Genomic DNA, 8,765 nt, shown 5'->3' on the forward strand with positions numbered 1-8,765 from the left:
TCTCAGCCACCCACTCCTGCACCACACCCCCGGGAGGGCAGGGCCCCTGCCCTGGAACTGCCCCCGGCCGCACCTCTCGTAGTGGCGCCGAGTGCACGTGGCCGCGCTGGTGCTGCCTGGGCTGCCCCCCAGCTCGTCATACACGTTCTTCCAGAGGCGGCGGCCGGTCACCTGCAAGGGCACCAGGTAAGGCAGGGTGCCCGCTAGCAGTGCGGCCAGGTTGAGGTTATTGGAGGGGTTCATCTGGCAGCAGGCCAGCACCCCCTCCCCCACCCTTGCCACCGGACTGCTGGCCCAAGCAGCTTTCCGAGCTTGGGGAAGGCAGAACAGATGGGGAAAGAGGAAACTTGCTTTGAGAAGCAAAGTACCAGCGGGCCAGGCGAGCCCTCTCCCTCCCCTCTGCATGCGGGGGCGCTGGGAGGGGCAGGACCGGGGCCCCCATCCTCCTGTCTGGAGGCCAGGGCAGCTCCACGGGGCTCTCCTTTCCCGGCACCCCTGGGTGCGGCGGGAGACCAGCCTGCTGAGGGCTCAGGGGTGCCTTCCTTACCATCTCGTAGGCCCCCAGCTTCTCCACGGCCTTGTAGATCTTCCACAGGTTAACTGGGGAAAAGAGAGGGGAGGGCGCCGTCAGTCTCTGCCATAGGAGGGCGGCCCGCAGCCCATTCCCGTGGCCTGTCAGGCAGGCACAGAACCAGGGCCACTGCAATGGACAGCAGGCTGGGCGGGCCCTGGGCACTGCTGCCCAGTGGCCGGTGAGGGTGGAGATGCAGCCCCGCCCGTTGCCAGCCCAGCACCGGGAAGGGGGTACCCCTATATGTAACCCTGTGGGCTGGTAGTGTCAGGGTCACCAGGGTGGAGGTGCCTGCCCCAATGCCCTGCCTAGCTGGGGTCCCCTACCGGGCCCCCCCTCCCTGCCTGCACCCCAGGGACGCACTCTGCTTGAAGCCAAGATGGGGCACCCTCTCGATGGGCGTGTGTCGCTCCTTCATGAACTTGTAGAGGCTGACCAGGAAGGCCTGCTCCTCCTCCCGCTCCTGCGCCTCCTCCCGCTCCCCGCCTGCCTCGGGGGAGTCCTAGGGAAAGAGCAGGAGGCAGAGGGATCAGCCCCCAGTGGGTGGCTGGAAACAGGCTGACCACTGGGCCCCAACCCCAGGCTCCCACAGGAGGGAGCAGGCCCCTAGCAGCCAGCCTACTGCTCGGGCTGGATGACTGTTCTGGTGCCAGAAAGATGCTGCTGTCCCCAGCCCCAGGCCAGGTCCACAGAGGCTGGCTCCAGAGGTGGCCGTAGCCTCGTACCTTCTCCAGGCCTCTCTCCAGGCACAGGTCACCTCTGTCTTTTTTTTAAAAAGTATATTTTTATTGGTTTCAAAGAGGAAGGGAGGAGAGAGAGATAGAAACATCAATGATGAGAGAGAATCATTGATCGGCTGCCTCCTGCACGCCCCACACTGGGGATCAAGCCCACAACCCGCATGTGCCCTGACTTGGAATCTAACCGTGACCTCCTGGTTCATAGGTCGATGCTTAACCACTGAGCCACGCCGGCCAGGCCCGATCACCTCTTTATCTGGCTCTAGACGGGTGACATCTCCGTCTCAGTTCCTCTACCAGACTGAGTTCCTGGAGACAGGCTTGTGTCCCTAGGCCCCCAGATGGCCCCAGGGGTCAAAGCTGAAGGAGCAGCCTTGGCCGGTGGCTCAGTTGGTTGGAGCTTCCCCGTACACCAAAAGGATGTGCACACAGGAGGCAACAGCTTGATGTTTCTCTCCCCCGCCCCCCGCCCCTTCCTTTCTCTAAAATCAATAAACATATTGGGTGAGGATTAAAAAAAAAAAAAAAAGTAAAGGCACAAAGGTGCTTGTGCTTTCTGGCACTGGGGGCTGCTTAGCCGGCCTGTGCCCAGCCAGCCTTGGCCGTGGCGCCTTCCTCCCTGACCCGCCAGGCTGTGCGGACCTCAGGGAGGAGGGCCGCGTCCCGGTTCCTGGCACAGTCGAATGCACAGGACTTTTGGCTTCTGCTCTCAGAGGTGCAGTTCCTCCTGGTGCTGTTCATCGGGCTAGTGGCTCAGGGCAGGGGGTACGGCTGGGCTGGGGCTGAGGGCTCAGGGAACAGAAGCTCCCAGGTCGTGGGTGGGAGGCCCAAATACCAGAAGGACCTGGAACAGCACAGAGAGCCATGCGTTCCCCAGATGTCCACCAAGTGCCGTTTCCGTGTTCTTGATAATAAACACGCAAGCTCACGCGTTACCTATGAAACTAACATCCTGGAGACCAAGGCTCTGGGTGGTGCTGCCCCAGAAAGAAGCTGGTCACATGCATTTGTGCTTCTCTGAACTCCACGCAGGCCATTAAACTGTGACCACTGGCAACCACTTTCCTACATGGATTAGGATTTCACTCCAGCCTGGCACCAAAGCAAACGGCCGAGATGAGCGGGTGCCGAGCCGGCCACTCGCAGTGTCCCCACAGCTCCTCAGCCCCTGACCTCACCACGTTATACGTGTGGGCGGATGGATGGGTGAAATGCAGTTTTGCATCATAGGACAGTGCTTTTATCTGTGTCGTCTGATCAGAGCTCCAGGCAAGCCTCGTTGATACAGGGTTCCGCTATGAAAGAGAAGTCTGGCACCCGCCCTGGCGAGGGCGAGCCCTCCTGCCTGCCTGGCTCCCACGCCTCCCAGAGCAGGGCCCGGCCCTCTCCTGGCTCTGCAGCAATGGGGGAGGGAACACATCTCCCTCCCGAGAACTTGGGGGTCCCCAAGTTCACCTGGAAAGGACCCCAGGGAACCACCTAACTCACCTCCAGCTGGATTGGGCTCTGGCTCCTGCTCTGCTCACCATCGGGTTGAGGGGACACCAGTGGGTCTGGGGTGTCGTCCCCCTCTGACTGTCTCCTTTTCCCTTCGGCAGGAGGTGCTGTGAGGAGAGGAAGAAGAGGAAGAAAGCAGGGGACACGTGAGATGCAGGCAGGGAGGACAGGCTCCCTGGGGAGGCACCGGATCTGGAGGGTCCAGGAGGGGAGGGTCCTCTTCCTCCTCGGCTGACCCTCTGCTCTCCAGGGTCCACCCCCCATCAGACACCTGCCACTTGTCCTTCCTTGTCCCACATCTCCCCACATCTCTGAAAGAAACCCCAACCAGCTGGGGATCCAGTCAGAGGAGGCTGGGGCCACGGCGCTGGGGAAACCTGTCTCCAAGATCTGCCCCACATTCAGGCCGGAGGTTCTCCCAGCAGCTCAGCTCACCTGGGAGCGCCGCTGAGCTGCCACGTGTGTGGGCCCCCAAAGCAGCACAGGGGTGCTGGGCCCGTAGGTCCTCCAGGAATCACTCAGGAAGGAGTAAGTTCCCGCTTGTGACGCACGGGGCCTTTCCCTGAGCATCTGCAGGCCCCCCTTCCCCTCACCTGCAAGGGTCCTGGTGACCCTTCCGTTCCCCCTGACAATCACTTCCTCTGCACGGCCCTTCCCAGCCAAGCACCGTCTCCTGCTTCTGTCTGGCCTCCTCACTCCTCGCCACCGTCCTGATTGCCTGCGCCTGTCGGCCAGTGAGGGTGAGTGCAGGGGGGCCACGGGCCCTTCGCTCAGCACAGCCATGAGCTGATGGGTGCAAAACCTCAACACCCTGCCACGGCCAAAGCACCGCCACGGAAACTGCCCAAGCCACGTGGCAGGCTGGCAGCAGACCCGAGACCAGGAAGCCACGTCTTTGACCGCCCTTCCTTCCTTTTTTCCCTTCGTTCATCTAATACGAACTGCTCCACAGTCCTGGCTCGCTCCAGGGACTGCGGGGAACCTGTGAGGCTAACACAGGTTCCTTCTGATACTTGGGCCTCCCCTCCTTCCCAGACAGAAAACATCTCCTTCACAACAGCCCACACCAACATGGCCCACGTGGCCGGGACCCCCAGAAGCACATGCTATTAGCACCTCTGGCCACTGGATGCTGTCCCCTCCAGCAGCTGTTCACCGAAGGGCCACTGTGCCTGCTGTCGTTCACACTGTGGGTCCTCGGCTCCGTGACCCTGGCTCTCTCATTCAGTCCCAGAAGGAATCGCATTTTAAAGAGGGGAGAGCTGGAGCAGGGGAGGGAAACCAGAATTCAGACAAGGTCTGCCTGACCCCATCCACCACTGACCTGGCCACCACTGTGGCTGCTGTGGTTACACCACCGTTTGCAAGGCCTTGAGGAGGAGCCTAACTAGCCTGGGAAAGACACCAGTCCTAATGCTCGTCAGGAAGAGACACAGCCACTGCCCGGGCTGGCTTCTGACCACCAGAGGCAGGGCTGGTCTCCAGAAACAACCAGTTGCTAACAATGACCCCCCCCCCCTCCACCCCCAGCCCTGGCCGGGTGCTCAGTGGTTGAGTATCAACCCATGAAACAAGGTCATGGGTTTGATTCCTGGTCAGGACACATGCCAGGGTTGTGGCTCCATCCCCACTACTGGTCGTGCAGGAGGCAGCCAATCTGTGTTTCTCTCTCATCGATGTTTCTATCTCTTTATCCCCCGCCCTTCCTCTCTCTTTAAAGTCAATAAAAATACAATGATTTTAAAATATATTTTAAAATAAAAAGGTTGTGGGCTCGGTTCCCCGTCAGGGCACATTCCCAGGTTGCAGGTTTGATCCTTCGTCAGGGTTCTTATGGGAGGCAACCAATTGATGTTTCTCACTCACATTGATGTTTCTCTCCTTTCCTCTCTCTAAACATCCTCGGGTAAGGATTAAAAAACAACAATGACCCCCCCACCCCCCCGACTGATACTTTTCCTTGGGCGACTGACTCTGTGCCTGTCTTCCCTCCTGATTCAAGTCCTCTGCCTGCTGTCCGTGAATTCCCAAAGTCTCCTGCTCACGGGAGCACCTGCTGCCAGCAGCTTCTCTCCTTTCCCCTCCCGCCCCTCCACTCTGCTTTGCGTCCTCTCCCTTCTGTCCTGCGGGCTCAGATCCTCAGCACCGCAGGCCTCTCCCCATCTGCCCCTGGGACCTGCGCTTCTCACTGGAGCCTCCTGCAGATTGGCTATGTGACCCTGCAAGTCACTGCCCTGGGCTCAGAGAAACGGGGTGGGAACAGGCCCCTTAGAATCACCTGGGGCGCATTCTAAAGACACCCATGCCTGTCTGCACACCCCCACCTGTTTGATTTAGGGTCCTGCCGGGGGGCATCAGAAGTTAAAGCTCCCCAGGGGACCCGGGGGCAGCCAGGTTGAGCCCCCTGGCCAGAGGATCTCTAGTCCCCTCTTCGGGGGTTCGGCGTTGGTGCTCTGCCTGGGCCACACTCAGAAAGACACCTGGAGGCGGGCGCTCCGGTTACCTGGAAAGGAGGTCACCAACCTGAGCTGCTCAATCCCAGGCAGCAAAGGGATTAGAGCGCCTGCATCGAGCCACAAAGGGACTCTCTTTACCTCTGTGTCCAGCTGAGTCCCCACATGAACTCGGCCTCCATTCTCCCCCAACCAGGGCCAGTATGTCTCCCTTCCTGGCTGGGCCTGGCTGCAGCTGCCATAGCCTTGGATGGTGGAGGGAGAGACCAGGGTGCCTCGGCCCTGCTCAAGACCCTTCCTGTGTTAGGAATCTCATTTCATCCCATCTCATTTCTGCCCTAATCACTTCCTTCCCAGTCATTTGTAGACGGGACTCCAGGAAATCTGCATTTGCAAAAAGGGTTCTGCTGAAAAAATAAATTTAAACTCCCCTGCCATGGTGATGGGCGAGCCCCCCTACCTGCCCAGCCTCCGGTTCTCACACTTCCCAATGCAGGGCCATGGGTCTCCAGCCACATCCCGCCCGCAGAGACAGAGCCCACCTGCCCTGAGGGACGCTGCAGCCAGGGAGCCACGCATGGCTGTCTTGCTCTGAGCTACAGGCACAGACCCCTCTGAGCACAAAGCTCGATGCCCTCTTGTAACAAAGGAGGCAGATTCAAGGACACAGCCCTGCTCCCCATAGGAATGGTGTTGCTTTTTCCACCAGGAAGCAATAATGACAATAATGGTGATGGTGGCTTCACTGTTTACTTTGCACACATCTGGAATCTATAAGGTATGAAATCGGGACCTTAACCATAGTCCTCTCCCCACTGGTTAGGTGGTCCCAGTAGTGACTGAGTGACCCCCTTCCCCCAGTAATCTGAAATGCTAATTTTCCCACCATCTAAAGGCTTCCCCGGAGGGCATCTGGGACGGGTTTGGGCTTTCGGTTTTGTCCCGTTGACTGGAATGCTGGGACCCGTGCACACTGTTGTCATTTTTATGGCTTGGTGAAACAACTTACTACCCAGAGCATGACCAGTGCTTCACAGACATCGTCTTCTGTTTAAAAAAAGTTCCACCTGAACTTTAGGATAATTTTGTCACATTCCCTTAAAAAAAATAAAATATCCACTGGGTTTTGATTGAAGTGCATTTAAATGTAGAAATAACTTTGAGAAGAAGTAACACCTTTGGGTGTTGCATCTTCCTTTTCAGGACCAGAGAGGCAGGTCGCCCTTTGCGGGCCTCAGATGGTCCTTGTAAAAGGCCTGGTGTCCTGCCTTTTAAGCGTATTCCTCACATTTCCTGAAGTGAGATGCTAGTGTGAGGAAAGCTGTGATAATCGAGAGTAGGACTTGGCTCCACGGCCCCTGACATCCCCTCGCTTCCCGGTTGAGAAGAGGACAGAGGAAGGCTGGGCCAGATGAACCTGGCCTCCCTGGGCAGGGGACTGCTCAAGACCCTTCCTGTGTTAGGAATCTCATTTCATCCCAGAACCTAAACCCACGGCCGTGCAGAAGTTGGTTTCAGCCTCTGACTCCAACGGACGGTGCTCCCTGCAGCCATTCCCTCCTTCCTTTCCATGGTCTGCACTCCAGCAGCTCTCAGTGCCCTGGCCGGCCTGGCACTAGGCGTTCTGGCACATGACCTCACGAATATTCCCAGCCACCAGTGGGCAGTTTCCCTTTTTACCGACACAACACCTAAGACTCAGGCAGTCTCAGTGACAGCTTATTAGCAGCCCAGGTGGCATGCAGCACCCTGAGGTCTGGAGGGTTTTGTTAACAGGAGCAGGGAGACCCAGGTCCCTTATCTGTGCCCAGGCGCTCTAAGGGACTGAGCAGGTCTGCAGCCTCCCGTGACATCATACTGTCATGTGCTGACAAGAGCCTGCTGAAAGCAGATGAGTGCAGAGGAGTGATGGGGAGGGGCCTCTGCCACCATACAGGTACGCCTTTATCACGCCAGTCACAGCTTCTGTGTCTTGGTGTCCCCACCTATAAAGTGGCCGTGCTAGACTCCAGAGGCCCACGGTGCGAGCAGAACAAAGTGAGAAATGAGCTTCCCCACAAACCACAGCCAAGCGTGTGTGAGAGCTTGTGAGAGCGTGGATGTGAGTGTGAGAGTGTGTACGTCATGTATCAGTGTGAGCGTATGAGAATGTGCATGTGAGAGTGTATAGTGTACTGTGTGTACACGTGTAACTATGCAACTGTGTGTGAGTGCATGTGTGCATGAGTGTGAATGCATGTGTCCGTGAGTGTGTGACAGCGTGACTGCAAATGTGTGTAAGTATGCACGTGTGCATGAGTGTGAGTGTGTGTACACACCCCCCTCTGTGAGGTTTGAGGTCTGTGTCCTGCTTGCTCCCCATGTCCACGGCCCAGAGCAGTGTATGGCAGGACCAGTGCTCCACAGACATCAGCCCAAGACCAGCACGAGCCACCTGATGCCCAGAGAGGGGCTTGGGCGGTGACGAGTTCAAGGCCATACAACCAGTCTGTGCCAGGCCTCTGCCCGACTCCCCCCTATCCCTCCCACTCCGGCCCCACCCAATTCACACCTGGTGTGATGGAAGTGACACTTCCGTTCATGAAAAGTCACCTACTGAGAGTCTGTCAGTTTTAACAATAATGGTACCAGCGGCCTAAACAACAACCTGCAGACAGGGCCCCACCCCTGAGATGCTCGGCTTGTCCTTCGGCTTGTCCTTCGTCGCTTCAGGGGGAGCCCATACAAAGGCAGCCTTTGAAGCAGCCAGTCCGCTTGTGGCCCAGGAGCAGCTGCCTGGCAGAGTCCTGTGTGGCACTGCTCCAGGGGGCGGTTTCTGGAGGGCTGCTCTCCAGCCAGCACTGAGGACACACAGCTGGACATGGACCCCGGCGGCTCAGCATGCAGCTTCTGCCACAGCCTTGCCTCAGTGTCCCAGCTGGGGACAGGCCTGCCAGCTGCTGGGTGCAGCCTGACAGCCTGGAGAGTATACAAGGGAGGGGTGTGGGGCACCGAACGTGGGACCAACCGGTCCGTCTTAGCAGCTCTGCCCTGTCCCGGGGCCCTATTCCAGGACAGGGCTGCCCCCATGCCCCTCTCGCCCAGATGGGCGACATCTGATGAGAACAGTTGCAGCTCCAGCTCCAGCCCCAGCCTGTTTCCTGCGACGGGAGAACCAGAGCAGCCAGGCCAGGGGCTTGTGAGTCGTGGCCAACAGGACAGGCACAGCCAGAGCCCGCGGGGAGGTGCGGGAACCAGGCAGGAGTGCGGGCTACCCAGCCGGTCTCCCACCGGAGACAGGAGACAAGGGGAGGGGGGGGGCTGTCCTCCTCACCGCGGGACCCCGTGGTCTCCAGGCATCAGTTCCTCAGACTAAGTCAAAGGAGGGGTGTCCCCGAGGCCTTGCGACCTCTGCCACTCCAGCTCCGAGCGGAGACGGTCCGGGCTCCCACGGACGCTGCAACCCCGCGGGCTGACCTCCTGGCCGCCGTCCCCACCCTCCCCTGTCCTGCAGGCGCGCGCGGT

The 8,765-nt window shown here is 58.9% G+C and overlaps 1 protein-coding gene across 4 annotated transcripts in view; it reads right to left on the reverse strand.

Annotated features, from left to right (window-relative positions):
* Positions 1 to 4,319, reverse strand: part of ARID5A (AT rich interactive domain 5A (MRF1-like)) — a 7,558-nt gene extending 3,239 nt beyond the window's left edge. For 2 of the 4 annotated variants that reach the window (XM_005862235.2, XM_014536429.1), the window contains exons 1-5: positions 3,925 to 4,317; positions 2,800 to 2,915; positions 935 to 1,073; positions 548 to 600; positions 74 to 171 (exon numbers count right to left, since the gene is read on the reverse strand). In XM_005862235.2, coding sequence (XP_005862297.1) covers positions 74 to 171; positions 548 to 600; positions 935 to 1,073; positions 2,800 to 2,915; positions 3,925 to 4,054 — 536 coding nt within the window. In that variant the 5' untranslated portion in view covers positions 4,055 to 4,317. Of the gene's footprint in view, positions 1 to 73; positions 172 to 547; positions 601 to 934; positions 1,074 to 2,799; positions 2,916 to 3,924 lie in introns of all 4 variants that reach the window. The other 2 variants (XM_014536431.1, XM_014536430.1) reach the window with 2 other exon arrangements.
* Between the last annotated feature and the right edge of the window lie 4,446 nt (positions 4,320 to 8,765).

Source organism: Myotis brandtii, unplaced genomic scaffold (genome assembly GCF_000412655.1).
Source record: "Myotis brandtii unplaced genomic scaffold, ASM41265v1 scaffold1612, whole genome shotgun sequence".
Taxonomy (NCBI): Eukaryota; Metazoa; Chordata; class Mammalia; order Chiroptera; family Vespertilionidae; genus Myotis; species Myotis brandtii.